General features: G+C 33.8%; 2 protein-coding genes across 2 annotated transcripts; both read right to left on the bottom strand.

Annotated features, from left to right (window-relative positions):
* Positions 1-6,621: 6,621 nt before the first annotated feature.
* LOC112020158 (pathogenesis-related genes transcriptional activator PTI5) lies at positions 6,622-7,837 on the bottom strand. The gene has a single exon (XM_024052713.2). The coding sequence runs from the start codon at positions 7,532-7,534 to the stop codon at positions 7,004-7,006; it is 531 nt and encodes a 176-aa protein (XP_023908481.1). The 5' UTR covers positions 7,535-7,837; the 3' UTR covers positions 6,622-7,003.
* Positions 7,838-14,504: 6,667 nt separating this feature from the next.
* On the bottom strand, positions 14,505-15,290 carry LOC112020143 (uncharacterized). The gene is made up of 2 exons (XM_024052703.1): positions 14,975-15,290; positions 14,505-14,845 (listed from the first exon to the last, which is right to left on the bottom strand). The coding sequence occupies exons 1-2, from the start codon at positions 15,288-15,290 to the stop codon at positions 14,505-14,507; spliced, it is 657 nt and encodes a 218-aa protein (XP_023908471.1).
* Between the last annotated feature and the right edge of the window lie 4,473 nt (positions 15,291-19,763).

The raw sequence follows: 19,763 nt of genomic DNA, 5'->3' as shown, positions 1-19,763 counted from the left end.
GTGCTCGATCAGTAGACGACGCATCATAGGAAAAGACAGTCATGTTGGTGTAGTTAACAACTGCGTGTAAACAAAACCTACAACATTTTGGCTAATAATTGTGAGGTGTCCTAAGAGCATTTGCAGTAGTGGAGCTAAAAAGCTATAATGCTATTTTAGCTCCACCAATATACCAAAAAAGCCTTGCAGCAGTGGAGGCATACTTAAAATTTTTTGCTGATTTGCTACAGTGCACATCTATAAATAGATGTGCACTGTAGCAGACATCTAAAAAAAAAAATTAATTTTTTATTCAACCCCCCTATTAAAATAATCTTACCGTCTCTCTCATTAGCTCTCATCTCTCTCATCAGCTCTCATCTCTCTCTTCAAGCTCTCATCTCCCAGTCCACGCCGTCGCCGTCACCGTCCACGCTGTCGCCGTCGCCGTCCATGCCGTCCCAGCCCATGTCGTCCCACGCCGTCGCCCTCCCAGCCCACGCCTCAGCCCACGCCGTCCCACGCCATCCCGTCCCACGCCGATCAGCACTTTTTGTTTTTTTTTTTTTCCTGGTGTGGGCTGTGGTGTGGTAGGTGGTTGGTTGATTTTTTTTTTCTTTTGTTGTGGGTGGTGGTGGTGGTGGTGGTGGTTGTTGTGGTTGTGGTTGTGTGTGTGGGGTTGTGATGTGTGGACTTGGTTAGTTTTTTTTTCTTTTGTTGTGGGTGGTGGTGGTGGTGGTGGTGGTTGTGGTTGTGGTTGTGTGTGTGGGGCTGTGATTTTTCTTTTGTTGTGGGCGGTGGTGGTGGTGGTGGTGGCAGCGGTGGTTGTGGTTGTGGTTGTGTGTGGCTGTGATGTATGAGTGTAGTGAATATATTATTTTATTATAGTGAGATATTATTTTATTGTAGTAGATATATTATTTTATTGTGATGTTTATATTATTTTATTGCGTTGAAAGCTAAAATAGATTCACTGCTGCAGCATGGGTGTAGCTAAAATAAATAAAGTAACATTTATTGGTGCAAAATAGCTAAAATTATAGATGCACTGCTGTGAATGCTCTAATCAATTTGAAAACGGTACAATGAGACAATCTTGACTATTGAATTTATTGATTCGGAATATTATATCGTGTGACATTTATAGCCATCATACACAACCCTAACTTATAGTCGACGATGGAGATGTTGAATTGTATAGTTCAATCTTATTTTAGACTCTTTTTCACTATTTGGTTTAACAAGCAGAGATCCAACCTTCAAGTACTAGCCAAATGTCTCTGGTCCCTTACATATATAATTATTTACAATCTAATACCACTGACAACACTTTCTCCATTAAAAGTTTTGATGAATCTTATACATGCCACCTAAAATCAAGGACAAAATTGGCCTTTGCCCCTTTCGCGCAAAAAACCTGGCATTTTGTCCATTTTTCCAAACTAATTGGGGAAATGTCCCATCTTTTGAAACTCGATTTTCTCAAAATCAAGTTGAAAAAAAAAAAATTGGAGCCCTATAATGGCGTTTTAAGGAGTCTATAGTGGTGTTTTAAGGACCTATAATGGTGTTTTGGAACTCGAGTTCCATGCAAGTTTTTTTTTTTTTTTTACCTATAACTCGAGTTCATGGAGCTCAAGTTCCAAAACGCCACTATAAGTTCCTTAAAACGCCACTATAGGGTTTAACTTGATTTTGAGAAAATCGAGTTCCAAAATAGGGGCATTTTCCTAATTAGTTTAGGAAAGATGGCAAAATGTTGGATTTTTTGCGCGAATGGGGCAAAGGCCAATTTTGCCCCTAAAATTAGAGATCAAACAACCTAGCTTATTTTGTTACCACTCACGGTATGCAAATTTTTATATGTTTGTGCATGTGAGACCAATACTTAGAAAAATAAAAATAAATAAATAAAGGATAGAAAATATTCTTTAAAAAAAAAAAAAAAAGGTCATGGAGGAAGAAAATAATTCCTGCCTTTCATACTCTTCATCATGAGGTGGTATATGATGTGACGGCTATATATAACATCTCATTTATATGGGGTAATTATATAAGAACGATTGTTTGTTTGTTTAGACCCCTTAAACAGATTATTTAACCTAATGTATTAGCCAAGTAATTACTTAGGTTAATTATGAGATTTAGGTTAAACAGTGAAAGATCATATCATGCATAGCAGTCGAAAAAAAAAAAACATAATGATACGATTATCCAAGAAAACCAATGAAAGGAACCCTTTTAAGGTAAAAATTTCGGGAGGATTTGACTTAACTATTCTCAAAGTAAACAAATCCACTAATAAAGAATTGAAGTTTTTACAATAAGATTTAACTCTAAATCTATTGCTACTTTAAGTAGTAACTTACTTACACGACCACGTACAAACTCCAAATCCACGAACTCTTCTCTCTTAGACTTGCTAAAACACAAGCTCTCACACTTATGACTTTGAGATCCTACTCAAAGGTTTAGCAACACAAACTCTTTAGTTTCTGACTCCAAGAACACCCTTGAAGGCTTAAATCTCTAGCACCTTTGATGACTAGTGATGGCAGCAACATCTACAACACAGGATCTTGAGTTTCTTCAAGAAATATTGCCAGTAGAAGATATGAGAGAGATTTGGGTACAAAAACCCTAGATCTACAATTGGAGGCATACGTTACTTTTTTCTCTCTGAAAACCATAGCTAGGTTTAGCTTATAATGTCCTTTAAATACTAGAAAAAAGCGGATCGCAATTTGGGTTTCAAACAGACAAGTTATGAGTTTTTTATGTTTGCTAATTTTTGCTAATCTATGACTTCAGATTGATCAAAAAATTCTCCTGATCAATCGACAATTCTCCTAATCGATTGAAAAATTCTCCTGATCGATCGAACCAACCTAATTTTGACTTTCTGAACCTACAGCACCATCGCAAATTTGCGATGGTATTGTAGCAGTATTGCAAATCCAAAATTTATTTTTATATTCTACCTACAACTTGTGCATGGTCTCATATCCTCTCTCCACTCTCTCTCTCTCTCTCTCTCTCTCTCTCTCTCTCTTCAGAATATATTATTTTATTATGTAGATATATTATTTTATTGTATAGATATATTATTTTAATGTGTAATATGGTAAAATAAAATTTGGGATGTTGAGTGTATTGTAAAATGATATTGTATAATTGATAAAGTAATTTTTTGAGATGGTAAAATAGAATATGATAGAATTTCCAGCAGTGAATGCTCTAAGTGAATAAAAAAGATGTTACCATAAATTTTTAATATAGACTAGAAAAATTGTAACTTGCCTAAGAGCATTTACATTTGGAATTTACAAAAAATTTTATTTACCATCTCAAAAGCTACTTTATCATTTATACCATACCATTTTTCAACACGCTTAACATCCTAACTTTTTTTTTACCACACTACATATTAAAATAATATAAAATAAAAATATTCTCACTTCTCTCTCACAGAAACCACGCTCATTCAACCACAAGCAAACCCACTGATAACCACAACTCACAACAACCCACAGATCTTCAGCAAACCCACTGATCAACCACAACTCACGGCAACCCATAGATCTCCACCGTTGCACGAACCCCATCGAAACCACCATGCACAACCTTGCTAATCTCCACTGCTGCACCCACGCACATCCCACGACCCATCAAACTTGAAGCCTAGTTAAACCCACGAACAACCCATCAACAAGCCTCCACCCCAAGCCGATCACCATGAGACCCATCAACCATTGTGAGAGAGACCCATCAACCACACACCATCCACGCCGACCACCACATCAACCCCACTCACCTGTACCGTGAGTCTATAACCCACCTCGTCAGAATCCACGCTGTGAGTTTGTGACCCAACTTGTCATGACCCACCTCCATGCCACAAAACCCATGACCCACACCGTCACCTAACCTACACACGACCTCGCCATAACCCACCTCCACCACATCAAACCCATGAGCTCCACCACATTAAGCCCACATCAAACTCATCTGCCACCACATCAAACCCATGATTCAAGGGAAAACAGAGAAAAAAAAAAAGAAAGGGAAGAGAGGGACGAGAGAGGGGGAGGGATTGATTTTTTTTTTTACAATTGAGCTACAGTGCAATTCTACCTTTAGAGCATTAGCAGTGGGCCTGCTATATGCCAAATGTAAGGTACATTTGGCATTCAGGCCCAAAAACCGCTTAGCAATGGGAAGGCCAAATTGGAAAAGGCCAAATTTTTTTGAGATATAGCTATAGTACCATCTTAAATGTAAGATGGTACTGTAGCTGAATGGGATTAAAAAAAAAAAAAAAATTTAATGCTTAAGGTCCTTTTTAACTCAGGAATTTCTCTCTCCTCTCTCATTTTTTTCTCTTCTTTTCTCTCTCTTCCTTCTCTCTTTCTCATCTGCTCCATGCCTAGTTCAGACCCAAGACTCTCTCCAATGTCCCTCTCTCTCCAATAAGTTAGAAGTTTCTCTCTCTCTGATGATGGGTAATGGTGGCCACCACCAACACAGAACCCATTTTCTTCAAACTCAAAACCCATTTTCTTCAAACCCAAAACCCATTACCCATGGTCTCGATGGTGGCGATGTGGGGATGTGGGGTTTGGTGATCAATGGCGACTGGATCGTAAAATTGGGGTGGGTATGCTGAGTTGCTTGAGATGGCTAAAAAGCACGGGCTCAAAGTCCAGGCCATCAAAGGCCATGGGTGGCTAAGTTTGTGGTGGCTGGGTTTTTTATCTTTGAATTTTTATGCTTGCTGGTGAGAACAGATGGGTTTGAGATGAATAGAGATGGCTACGGCAGAAATAGGGGATGGTGACGGTGGCGGCAGCGATGATTTGAAGACTGGGTCAGTGGCTGTTTGGTAGTTGTTGTGGTGGCGAGATCGGCGTGGTTGTGGGTGATTTTTTGATCGTTGGTTAAGTTTCTGTTTATTTGGGTGATTTTTTGTTGTAATTTGCTTCTTGTGATTTTGCTAGGTATGAGTTTGCTAGAGGTTGAAGCCAGTGCTAGAGGTTAAGGGAGAAAGAGAGGAAAAGGAAGAGAAAAAAAAGAAATAATAAAGAAAGATTAAAAAAATAATATTTTAATAAAATGGTAAAATAATAGATTTTTGAGATGTTGGGTGTATTATAAAATGGTATGGTATAATTAATAAAATAGCTTTTTGGAATGGTAAAATAAGATGAGATGGCAATACCGGTTGGAGATGCTTTTAGAATTGCATTGTAGCATAATTGCAAATTTTTTTGCAATAGTTGATTTTTATAAGTCCGGATGTGTGGAGAGTTTTATGCTTCTATTCTAAATTTTCCTTACATATAGCATATGGCATTCTCTTTTTTTTTTTTTTTTTTTTTTTTTTTTATTAAAAAAAAAATAGAATAAGTTGTCATTCTCAATGTGAATGCTTTAATTAAGTTAAATAAGTCACTTTAGTTAATAAAATATTATAAAATATAAAGAAATTAATGATTTAGATTTGAACACGGCTTCAGTGGGCCCCTTACTGATAATAATAATAATAAAAAAAGGACAAACAAAAACAAACGAAACAAACGAAAACAAACAAACGTGGAAGTAGGTAGGACTTCACTTTTGCAAGGGAAATAAGATTCTATTTAGATGGCCAATTTGTTTGATCTCATCGCAACAGGTTTTATAATGTATTCCAGTCTACCAAATTCTTGGACCGTTGCAAAAGCATACGAGGTAATTTTCCTCAAGGTAATTATCACGTGTCGATATTAAGGAATTTTAAAATTTGTTAGTTGTGTTGGACCAGCTGTTTTTGTTTTTATACTTGTACTACAATCTTTCATTTCAAAAAAAAAAAAAAAAAAAAAAAAATCTCACTATTCAATCTATGACTTCTACGACGAAGGAACAAAATTCTATGATATTTAAGCTTATCCGATAGCAGCAAAAGATATAATAAACACTCATATATCGGCCCCAAGACACATGTGGCATATAGTTTGTCCAGGGAATTACACAGTTTCACACCAGTTGCCTTGTGATTTGTGACCTTATGATATGACCTGCATGTATTTTTCTATTCCATTTCATTTGCGACACAAAATACCTTATTTGCACACAAAATACTTTATTTGGTGACCGTGGTTAAACAATAGAAACTTTCTATTATTTAAATATTACATGACATATTTTCATACACTTTTTTTACTCATATGTATTTCCATAAAACTTAAAAAATATTATTAAAAATCTCTTACCAAACGGACGAAACTATTCCACCAGTTCTGAGGTTTAATTACTAAAACATAAATTGTTGTCATAATTTGTTTATGCCCAAAAATAAAGCCAGCGTTTGAACCAAATATATTTAGTTGGAAAACCTTGTTTTACCCAAAATATCCTAATGAACATTACTTTATCACAAACACTTTAGAAAAATTATTATATTTTGAAAATAAAGGCATTTTCTCTCACGTAAATGATAAATCTCACATGAATTTAATTAGCATAATTTGTTATCATATGAACGAGGGAATATTATTCTTGAATTATACTAAATAATTAGGTTGAGATGGGGCTTCAAGATTCTCATCAAGCAAAGCAAAGATTATATCTATACATTATATTTGTTTTAGACCAACTCAATTTCATAACATTTTTTTCCCTTTCATTCAATACTTTGCATTTCTGTGGCCTTACCGGCCTTCTTGTTACATTAAAATGAATGAGATGTACATTTCAGGTACATTCGAGCATTTCTCACCATTTGCAAAGGAAATAAGCAACACAAACTTTGTAACTAGACCTCTTTTTTTTTTGGTTTTTTTGATGAGCAACTAGACCTCTTTAATATACACAAGCAAGGACCCGTCAAATTAAGGACACTGACAAAACAAAATGAAAAAACCTTCACACACACCTACATCCTAGTATTACATGAAATTTGATGTCCCTATGTATGCTAGACATAATAAATAAGTGACGAAGCTCCTATTTTTGAAGAATCTATAACAACTTTTCTAGGTTGTCAAACCCCTCCGGCCTCCCCCGCTGTGCTACAGCTACTTTCAGATTCTAATCTTGAATTCCCAACGGAATGTGTGCTAGAACTACCACTTGATTCTGAATCATGCCTAGTTGAGCTCACCATGCTTGAGTTTGGATTAAACCTTTGAACAGAAGAAGCAGCCACCACTTCAGCTGGAAAATTAAGGAGAGCCTTAGCACCACGCATCTTAAAAGCAGCCTTATCATAAGCCAAGGCAGCCTCTTCCGCGGTTGTGAATGTGCCTAGCCATATACGGGCACCGTGTCGTGCTGAATCACGAATCTCCGCCGCATATTTCCCCCATGGCCGACGCCTCACGCCTCTATAGTGTTTCTTGCCAATGTTCCGGGCTGGTTCTAGGCTGCTTGAGCTACTGATTTGGTGTCTTTGGGGTACAAAAGAAGTGTTCAGAGCCATGGCTTGATTGGCTTCATTTAGAACTTGGTATAAAGTCATGTCTTGTGAGTCATTCTCATTGAATGGTAGCTCATTTTGGGAGGCTAAAACCATGGCTTCCTCTTTATTTTTCTTCTGCTCAAAAGAGGGTTTTTTTTTTTTTTTTTTTTGGGGTGTGGAGATTTTGAAGACTGAAGATTGTGTTAGGTCGCTAAAGACTTGTATTTAACTTTGGAACATGATAGGCAAATTGTGGGGTCAATGAATTCTATATTGTGGAAATACGAAGGTGATGGGTATCAAAGAGAGGAATGGGGCAATTTTTCTTCTACTACAGGTTGGTTGGTGGCAATAGTGTAAACATCACCCATTGATTACCTTACAAATTACATATTTGCACTTGTCTTCTAGATTTCGGTATGAAAAGAACCCAAGCTAACATAAAATATTTTGTGCTTTATTTATAATGATACAAACATATTAGCTACTCTGCCAATTAATCTTGGGGATAATGATGCCCAAATATTTTTCCAAGGGTCGGGTTACTACAGGGGATGATGATGCCCCAAATATCTTTCCAAGGGTCGGGTTACTATAATTTGATCCTTCATTATACCAAGAGTGGCCATGGCATTTGGGTCGTTGTTTATATATTTTGCTTCACTAGTATGACAAAAAATAAAGCAAAACAAAGCATGTTATGTGGAAAAAGTTCATCTTACATCATTTGTTGAATATTAGTGGCAAATTTAGCGCAGCAAAATCCGTTGAATCTCAATAGCAATGAAACCTGTACAAATACATAAGGTGAAATAAAACAGGTAAACCCCATTCCTTAAAAGAATTAGTAGATATAATGTGTTGGTGATGTCAAAGTAATGATCAATGGGAGAATGTATTTGCATTTCTTATGTGGAAACAACTGCAAAACACAAGAATCGAACTTTGATTACACAAGAAGGAAATTATCAGCTAATAAAACTCAACCGTGTACAAATACAGTGCAACAAAGAAAATTTATTTCACTTCTTTCTTTTTGGCGTGCTGTGCTTGCTATTTTTGTTCCAATGGGAATTTAGGTCAATAAGGGTCTATTTGTGATCTATTTATTTTGCTGAAACTGAAAACTTTTTACTGAAAGTATTGTAAATAAAGGTAAAAGTTAGCTGAAATAGTACAGTATTTCACTTCTTTCTTTTTGGCGTGCTGTGCTTGTTATTTTTGTTCCAATAGGAATTTAGGTCAATAAGGGTTTGTTTGGATTTATTTATTTTGCTGAAAGTACTATAAATAAAGGTAAAAGTTAACTGAAATAGTACAGTAAGATCGATGAATAATACCAAAAAGTGTAGTGGAGCCCAAAAATAATAGTAAAAATAAACTGAATAATAAAATAAATTGGCAAAAATAATTTTTGCCGAACACACACTGAGATTAGAGAAAAAGATAGTAAGGAAAGTTATTTTATCAACCCTTGTGTGTGCTCTCTCTCTCTCTCTCTCTCTCTCTCTCTCTCTCTCTCTCTCTCTCTCAGAGAGAGAGGATCAGAGATCAAGTTACAATCAATTTAACTTTTTGTTCATATTATACTACTCAATAACTTTTTGTTAAATTAATATTTTAAAATTCATAATTAAGACTGAAAAATAACTTAGAAATTGTTAGGCCAGTGTAAAATAAAAAGCTATAAAATATGATTAGGTCCTTGAATAAAAAATCAAAAATAAAATACCTAAAAGACTTAAGAAATAGAAGGCTTATAGTACTACTAATTGTACACAATGTACTCAAGGTTTATGGGAAAAATGATTCAATACTACTGCACGGGCAACGTTTTCTTCTCATGCATGAATAATGAATTTCATAATGAATTTAATTAGTAAGAGACTTAGAGAGGTGCATTGTTCTGGGAATAATGAATAACTACTCGAGTTTATGAGACGCTTCCTCTGATCAAGCATAATAAATGAATGACAAATTCCTGAGCAATATATGTAAATTCACTAATTTTTTTTTTTAAAACATATGTAAATAAATATGATCTTGTTACAACCAATATAGTAACAATTTTCTTCGCACTCCATTTTGATTGCTCTTCATCATCAAAAATGACATTAATTGAGTTTTTCTAATGATAAGTTAAAGATCGTTTATATATATATATATATATATAGATAGATAGTTTTAATTTACAACGTTCGCTTCTAATGATTGCTTTTTATTATTAGACCAAAATACCAATTAGTTTTTAGTGTAAATAGAAATTAAATCTTATATTTTTTATTTCACAATAAGAAATTATCAACTAATGAAGGTTTAGTCAACCGTGTACAGATACAATGTTAATAAAATTTGTTGCTCTTTCTTTTTGGCTTGCTGAGCTTGTTAATTTTGTTCCAATAGGAATTCAGGTCAATAAGATTAGAGGAAAAGATAGCAAGGGAAGGACTTTTATCAACCCTTGCCTATAAATTAATACTTTATATAGACTAGAGAGAAAGAGAGAGAGAGAGAGAGAGAGAGAGATTCGGGACGAATTCGAAGTTACAAATGGTATAACTCCTTGTTCATATATACTATTACTCAATAAATTTTTGTTGCATTAACTTATTAAAATCCATAATTATGGTTGAAAAATAAGTTGAAATTCGTTTGACCAGTGTAAAAAAAAAAAAAAATGTAAACTAAGATTGGGCCTTAAATCAGACAAGAGCTAAAAGGCTACTCAAGGTTTACGGGAAAAAATGATTCAATAGTCTAAGGATAACATTTCCTTCTCATACATAAATAATGAATTTTATTAATAGGAGAAAAGAGCATTGTTATGGGAATACGAAATAACTACTTGGGTATGATACATTTCCTCTAATCAATCAAAGAAACTGAATGACAAATTCTTGAATAATAAATGTATATCCATTATTATTATTATTTTTTTAAACATAAATAAACAAATATGATCTTGTTACAATATAAAATGACTCTTTTGTACTTGGCATGCTCCATGATGATTTCTCTTTTTCATCAAGCAAGACATTAATTGGTTTTTGTTATAAGGAAGATAACTCAAATCCTTACCAAAATTGACACTCAGTATTAAGTATTTTGCACATGAAATATAGGAAAAAATTGGCAAGTGCCCTTTTTGAGCAAAAATTGTAGCATTTTTCCCCCTTTCCCAAACTAATTAGGGAAATGCTCCTCTTTTGTAAATTGATTTGAGATAAATCGAGTTTATAAATAAATAAATAAATAATTAGAGCCCTATAGTGGTGTTTTAAGGAGCCTATAGTGACATTTTAAGGACCTATATTGATATTTTGTAACTCGACCACCATGAACTCGAGTTATAGGCTTTTTTTTTTTTTTTACCTATAACTCGAGTTCATGGAAGTCGAGTTACAAAACGCCACTATAGGTCCTTAAAACGTCACCATAGGCTTCTTAAAAACGTCATTATAGGACCTAACTCGATTTATCTCAAATCGAGTTTCAAAAGATGAGTATTTTCCTAATTAGTTTTGGAAAAGGGGCAAAAACGCTACATAATTTGCGCAAAAAGGGCATTTGCCCATTTTCTCCTGAAATATAAAAGGATTGAAACTATAAAACATGTTATGTGACAACTTAATCTCTATACTCATTGGGGAATTTGTAAAAGGATTTTGTTTATAAGGTATTTGCTATATAATTACAAAAGCTAACCAAAAAAGAAAATTGAAAAATTAAATCACAATTTTTGATTAATTGGGGGTAATTTTGCTATTCTCATATTTTATGTAATTGGCTAATCCTTTGACAAAATGCACTTTACTTGTAATTGGGTAGATCTATGATGGGTTTAGTACTTCAAGAAATAAGTGTTCAAGTCAAGTGTTAAAATCATAAAAATCTGACCAAGAAACAAGTGAAGAAAAATTGTTCATTAAAGCTCAACAGCAATCTTGACAGAAAGGACTTCTATTGAGATTTAAAGTGGAAGCTTGATAGAAGCTCGATCCATATTGAATCTGTCGAGACTATGGGATTCAAAATATAGCTAGAAACGTTTTATTCCACAAAGGCTATTTGTTTTTGAGTTTGTATAATCCTTATTGGACTAGGAAAGCCCAAGGATTGTGCAAACCTATTTCGAATAGGAAAGCCCTTTAAGATCCTATTTAGAGGAGGTAGTAGGAAAAAAAAAAAAAAAGTTCTTACTACGTTTCTTGTACACCTTTGGGTTTTGTAATTAAGCAAAGTCTCTTACACCAACATTGAAGATATTATTGGTGTTTCTATGTGAAACTACTACAAATCAACTACAACAATCAAAGCGTTGTTATGGAGTTAGTCACGTATTAGGATTCGTGCATTGAGCGGAAAGATTACCGCTACAATACAAGTCCAATTAGGTATTGGGGTAAGGGTTCAACAGTAGGTTGGTATTTCGAGATAGGCTAAAGGGTTTGGTAAGATTCCTTATACTTGTAACCGCTTGTGATTAATAATAGTGGATTCTTGTGAGTGGTGACCTTAAAATTACCCTGTGGGGTTTTGCCTCGATGGTTTTTCCTATTCGTAAACAAATCACCGTGTCAAATTTAATTTCCACTACATTTAGTTTAGTTGGTGATTTGTTTGTGCTATCACACCATTGCATGTAATTGAACCTAATAAATTAACTTGGAAAATTAATTAATTAATTTGCAAGGGGATAATTCATTTTAACCTAACAAGTGGTATCAAAGTGAACACACTCTGATAAGGTTTTAATTATTGTTGTGTGATCCATTGACCCTTGTTGTTATGGAAACTCTTGATTTTTTTATTTTTTTATTTGCATGATCTTATGTTGAATGATAATGATGATGATGATGATATTCAAGATGCCTATTGCAAGCTTTATAATTTTTGTATGAAATCTCTTGAATGTTCTACAAAATTAAAAGCTAAATTTAAAAAGGTCAAACTTAAAAAAGTTGATTTGATTGAAAAATTGGATGAAGCCAATAATTAGAATGAGAATTTTAAAAATCAAATTTCATCTCAGGTGAACAAAATTAAAAGTTTGGAAGAGCAACTAGATGAATCTAAAACTGAAGTTGAAAAATTAACTAGTGCCAAACTTGTTGTTGAGTCTAACTCAAAAGAAAAAGATTTTTATGTTCCTCCATTTAAAAGGAATAATGAAGAGTTGAAGGGTAATTTTACTAGGATAGACAAAGGTAAAAATTTCTGATGATAACACTGAAGTTTCTAAACCTATGTCTAAAACTCCTCCTAGGTTGAAAGAAAAATCTGAATTTGTCCCCAGTTGTCATCATTGTCATATTGTTGGTCATATTAGGCCCAATTGTCTTAAGTTAATGTCTCTATCAACCTCTAAGGTTAGACCTCCTTCTAGGAAGCCGAGTAGCTCTAAAACTACTCATATTTGTCACCATTGTGGTGCTTCAAGTCACGCTCATCCTAATTATTTCAAATTGTTTCCTCATAAGTGAGTGGCAATTAGGTCTCATCCTTTGTCTAAAGGCTCTGTACGTATTATTGGTGAATTTTTAAAAGTTTTGAGCTTTTTGACTCAATTTAAGGGGAATTATAATTCCTCTGTTCTTTAGTAGTCATACTAGGACACGTGTTTTTTCATCTTCACAGCTAAAGACTCGTGTTGTGTGGGTGATAAAGGAGCCTAAGACTTAATTGTTTTTCTATTTGTCCTCTACTTTAATTCTTTCTATTTGGAGTAGGACTCTCTTTTGCTTGATTTCTTTTGCTTTTGGAATCATACTTTCATGCATTTGCATCTAGTTTTTGTTATAAGGAAGATAACTCAAATCCTTACCAAAATTGACACTCATTATTAAGTATTTTGCACATGAAATATAAAAGGATTGAAACCGTAAAACATGTTATGTGACAACTTAATCTCTATAATCATCTAGGAATTTGTAAAATGATTTTGTTTATAAGGTATTTTGCTATATAATTACAAAAACTAACCAAAAAAGAAAATTGAAAAATTAAATCACAATTTTTTATTAATTGTGGGTAATTTTGCTATTCTCATACAAAACAATGACTAGATGAAATTAAAAACCAATTCAACCCATAAGGATCATGTTTGGTTAAGTTGGGTCATTAGGTTGGAACTTTTTTTTTTTTTTTTAAATGAAAAACTATTTGAACTTTATTAAGAAGAAGATAAATTCATTAAATCATGAGAAATAATGGAATCAATTAGTGATGGATTTTCTTCTATTCAGGTTAGATAATTATCAAAGTTATCTATTTCTTTGGCATGCTTAGCCAAAAGATGTGCAGGCCTATTAGCTTGTCGCTTCACATGGGAGACTTCGGTGGATCTAAAATCCCAAAATTGATGGACTACACTAGTCGAAATATTGGACATAGTTAACCATTTTGTTTGGCTTAATAAAAATATTAAATTTTTATTTATTTTTTAAGTTCATTATTCAAATAAGTTATAAAAATTTATACAATTTGGTCTAATATTCTAACTTCATTTAAATTAAATATCAAAATTCAAAAAATAATTTAATTTTTTTCAAATAATTAATAATAAGGATTAAATTAAATTATATGTATTCAAAATATTGTCATCATAAAACCCAACCAAACCCAAGTTTCAATAATTTTAAAACCCATTATACCCATCAATTTTTTTTTTTTGGAAACTAGATTCAACTTTCATTTAAATCAAAGAAGCATCAAAGTTTACAGAATCATAAGCAAATGATGGAACCTTTTCCATCCAAAATAAATCAGAATTAACATGTTGAGCATATCTAGCAAGCACATGTGCTGCCTTATTTCCATTTCTCTTAGTGCAGCTCAGAGAAATCCACTCCAATGCTCCCATTATATGCCGAATGTCTCCAACAATATGCCCAAGAGCTGACTGGTTATCCTTGGTTGAAACAACACTCCTCATAGCATTGATACTATCACCTTCCACTATCAAAACCGTAAAGCCAGCGTCTGTTGCAAACTCCATCGCCTTACAACAAGTGAGCAATTTTGCCTCCTCACTACACTGGACTGCCAGGCCCTTGACTATCATCGCTACCATCACTTCTCCCTTTCAGTTTTTTATCACAGCACCAAACCCAGAATTGGTGTTATTTGCGAACATTGCTGCATCATAATTCAACTTATACACGGAATGAGGCGGTGGTTGCCAACTGGTTCCGTTGTTCTGCAGTACTTGGCGAGCCACACCGTGCACTACATCAGCTTGTGAGCTCTCTTGTGACCGTTGGAATTCCTCAAGCAATTCAGCAACTCTCTTATTCAACCAACCCAGTTCCAGAAATTTTCCTCCATGCACCACTCTGTTCCTCTGATTCCAGATCAACCATGCTTGCACCATCATTAGCTCCACCTCTATTTTCTCCATCCGATCCAGCAAATACTCCAACAAAGCTACAAAATTAGTTTGCCCAGTCCCACATTTTTACAAGGCCCTAGCACTACCATGCCAAATATCTTGAGCAGATGTACATTCTCATAAAACATGAATGGTTGATTCTTGAAATCTAGATTAGAATGGACACAAATCTTCTGACAAAACCCGTTTCTTCTTTAGGTTCCTTTTGGTTGGGTGAATATCATGACACACTCGCCAGCCAAACACCTTCATCTTGTTGGGGATCCTTAACTTCCATATAGCAGCCCACACCCTATTAACCCCACCTCCTGATGAAGCCCAATCTTCATTCTTTAAGAGAGACCGTGCAACCTTATATGCTGACTTTACTATGAAGTTGCCATCCTTGCTATGCTTCCAATATACTAAATATGGTACTTGCCTTCGACTTAGTGGAATATCACATATAGCTTCCCCCTCTTCTCTATTGAAGTTAGCCATAATAAAATCTCTCCTCCACACATGGAGTCCTTGGTTAATCAAGCTTGAAGCCCATACTTCCTATTCATCATCCCTTACTGGAAAAAAAAAAAAAAGGCTTATTTGTGGGGTAATTTGGAATCCACCTATCTCAATAGACATTAATAGAGAATCCATCACCACCTGCCAACAATGTCCAGCTTTTAAAATAGGTAGGGCCGCCACTAAACTCCTCCGCACAAATGAACAATTAGATGACTCTGTGGCCTCAAGTATTGAAGTTCTAGGGAAATACCTTGCTTCAAAACACTAATAGAGAAGAGAATTTGTGTCCTTTAACATCCTTTACCCTTGTTTGGCCAACATGGCTAAATTAAACTATCTAAGGTCCCGAAATCCTATTCCACCATCCTTCTTAGACAAAATCAATTTATCCCGACTCTTTCAATGAATTCATTTCATTCCCAACTTGTCCCCACCGAAATCTAGCACATAAAGCATCAAGCTCATCACATAATTTCAATGGGAGCTGAAAAACACTCATTGTATACGTCAGTATAAACTAAGCAATCACCTTAATGAGAACTTATTTGCCAGCTCTAGAAAGCATCATGCCCTTCCAACCTTGTAACTTCTTCAACACCCTATCTTTAATGAAAGAAAAATTATGGATTATACCCATCAATTCAAAAAAAAAAAAAAACAAAACAAAAACAAAACAAAACAAAACAAAAAAAAACAAGAGATGTTGGATTGGTTTAAATCAAATTTATCATGTTAATGGGCTAAATGAAGTAACGTACACTCCTACATAAAAATATACGAGATTGACAATGTTTGAGTTATTGAAAACAACAAAATAAATAAATAAATTTGTTGAAGGTAAAACTTGACTTGCTTTTTTTGGAATTTGCAAGATTAATAAAAAAAAATTTAAAAAATTGAAACTTTTGCTGTACCCATGGAGGGACAATTTCGCAATTCAACTGCCAATGCAATGGCAAAGAATAATGTGGTAATGTGATGACGTCAGCATATTCGACCATAGTAAGCGAGTTCCAGACGTTTCTCCAGTGCGATGACCACGCACGCACATGTTAGGAATTTTGCACCAAAAAAAACACTTATTACGTTATCTGAATCTGAGCCCATCACGGTCGTAATCTTGCTATTGCATTTAGTGGGGCCACATACAAATACCTTCAGTCCGTTCTTACGTTTGACTTTTCAAAAAAATATAAAAATAGAAGAATCAAACTTTAACAAAGAGTCCTAAAGTAATTTTTTGGTGGAGAAAGAGAGAGAGTCCTAATTGATGACCAAAAGGGCTCACGTGGTTTGAATAAAAGGCAGACATTATGATTCATGAGAAAAAAAAGAGTCATCATCAAATACAATTCCATCTCACGTGGAATTGAGGGCTTTTGCCAAAGATAGGTTAGGTTTTGAATTTTATCATTTTTTTTTTCCTTATATATAAGTTATTAGACTATTTCTTCTACTATTTAATAATATGATAATAACAGCGTTCCTTTAAGTTTACTGGGTCTAATCACGTTCGAGTCTTCGAGATGGCTAACATTTATTTAATATTTTGGGTAGTGATTAGGTAAATTATGATGAAGTCCAAGGGTGTTACTTCTTTGTAATGATCTACGAGAAGGATTTTTGGCAACGCCCTCAAGTAATGCCCTCTAAGTCCATTTGTGGATACTTTTTGCTCATTATTGACTTATACGACTCACCACTTTTTATCGACTACTCACAATCACATAAATTAAAAAAATTTGAAACTTGGTGTGAAAATAGTTGTGTTTGTAGTATTGTTAGCAATTTACTTGTGTAGGCCCATTTGCATTACAATTTACAAGTTGGCTTTGTTCACATGGCATGTGAGGGGAAGACAAATAAAGCTGACGGTAAAGGATCTCTCTCTCTCTCTCTCTCTCTCTCTCTCTCTCTCTCTCTCTCTCTCTCTCATAATAAATATAGGAATTAAAACCCAAGTTTTTCCTATAAAAAAATTGGTCAATACCACTGAGTTACAAGATTTTTGATAAGAATAAAAAAATAAAAATTGAGGACAATTGATCCAATATATTTTTTTGATAGAGAACTATTGATCTAATATGAATCACAAAATGAGATGTCCAATAATATGTCAAAAATTTTGATGTGGCGACAAGCAATGCTTTAATAAGGCTTGTTTAGCATTTATGTGAATGATTTTAGGCACATGCTCAATGGTTGAAGAAAGCTAATTACATATATCATATGCTTAATTAAGATGTGTGATAAATATGCTCTAAAAACTTAGGGATAGCTCTAGATTAATTTTAAGTCATCATACAAAGCCCCTAGGAAATATTTTTAGCCCATTGTGAATTTTTTGTGTGGGATATATATACCGTTTTTTCGGATTATAGTTAGTCATGTTGTTTGAGAGAGAAAAACTGTAATATCACATCTTGTGTTTTTCCTTGAAAATAGTAAAATTATTGCAATTTTATGGACATAAGCAAATGGTTGAACCACATAATTTCTTGTGTCATGTGTTTGCTTTGTGTGTTGTGTTATTTTTCAATCTGTTTTCACCTCTCACATATCTGGGATTTTGTGTAGTTTTCCAATATTCTATTATTTTGACAATTGAATTATATAAAAAAGAAATTTCCCTCTTATTTAAATGCATTAATATGTTACTTGTATCACTCTATCTTATTTAAATGCATTAGTATTTTGCTTGTATCACTATAGACAATGAAGTTATAACAAAAACTGAGACTGATGGATAAGCAAACCTATTGATTAAATAGAGAATGTATGAGTGTATGACTAAAAAAAAAAAAAAAACCAAATAATGGAGAAGTAACCAAAAATAAACAATCTATATTATATACGAGAAGAGGAAACGGATGCGGAAAATGAGGGGGAAAGCAAGAGAAGACTTCAAAAATTGATCTCATCATTTGTCGCGAAACAGTATTTGGCTATCGAATTCGCAAAGAAAACTAGAAAAGTGGCTCCACCCAACTCTGTACAGGAGAGATAAAACTAAAGCCGTGAAAGCCAGAAAAAAGGGGCCTAATATTTCTCCAAATTCAGTTCGTCAATCAGCTACTGTTAATGAAAACTCATTGCCGATTAACCTTCGTTTACTCAGCCCTATCCTTATCTTAATTAACTTCTCTTTAAGGAGGATTCAGCTTATTTATGAAGAACTTAGTCCAGGTTATTAAGAAATTCATTTGGAATCACACTAATCAAACTCAAGTTCATATATATATATATAGAGAGAGAGAGAGAGAGAGAGAGAGAGAGAGAGAGAGAGAGAGAGAGAGAGAGAGAGAGAGAGAGAGAGAGAGAGAGAGAGAGAGAGAGAGAGAGAGAGAGAGAGATGAATTCAAGTTATATCTAGTGTAACTTGACAAGAATTATACTATTTGTAGACCGTAAATTTGTAATTGATCTAATGGTTAAAAAAAAATAGCATTAAATGTTAATTGACTTACATCTCATTCACTTAATTAATAGCAATTTTGTTTCTTTCTCCTTATTAATTATTTAAAACCTTTTACATAAATTCCTTTTTTTGGTCAATGACTTTACAAATATATTTGCAATACTTTTTTTTTTCTTGAGTTCGTACTACTCTTTTTTTTTATCCCCCTTCTTTTAAGCCAGTCATACTCTTTTTTATTTAGAATACTAAGTATTTTTTAACACACACACACACACACACACACAGGGGAAAATGTTTTTAAAAAAAACTTACAGTGGTGTAAATCCTAAAGGGCTAACTTTTGGATACATAGCACAAGTTTTAAACATCTTTAACCTACACTCATTTTCCAATGTGGGATTAAACATTTTTCTTTTCTTTTGAGAATACTAAGTATTTTTTAACACACACACACACACACATGGGGAGAGAGGAGAAGGTTTTTTTAAAGAAATTTACAATGATGTATATCCAAAATGACCTAACTTTAAGCCGGTCATACTCTTATAGTCTTATCACACAAATGGTATACAAACAAGTGAAAACAAATATGATACCATTAATTGCCATTTGTGGCCTTCAATGATTTTAATTTCTTCTTCCAAACTTGATTCTTAATTTTGTCATCCTCAAGAAAAATCCTATGATAATATTCTAATGGGTTTACTTTTATGAGGTTAGATAAAAACTTGGTGGCTAAGCAAGGATGATTCTTCTTCTTCTTCTTCTTCTTATTATTATTATTATTATATTATAAAAATTGGACATGTTAGGATGTCTTATTGGATTAAGAAAGTTGAATAATATAAAGATCATGCAAACACATATATCATGTGTTGGCATGTTGCCAATTTTTAAAAGTTGTGCATGGTAGACATGGCCAATGTTTCCTCCATTTGAGCTTTGAAAAGCCAAAATTAATTAATAAAAATATTTCTTCGTGGATATGTGCTTACAATTATATTACCTAGCAATTATTTATTTATTTTTTT

The sequence above is a fragment of the Quercus suber genome, unplaced genomic scaffold, assembly GCF_002906115.3.
Source record: "Quercus suber isolate HL8 unplaced genomic scaffold, Cork oak 2.0 scaffold_445, whole genome shotgun sequence".
NCBI lineage: Eukaryota > Viridiplantae > Streptophyta > Magnoliopsida > Fagales > Fagaceae > Quercus > Quercus suber.
Note: the sequence above shows the minus strand (reverse complement) of the source record. Positions and strands in the feature narration are given on the sequence as shown.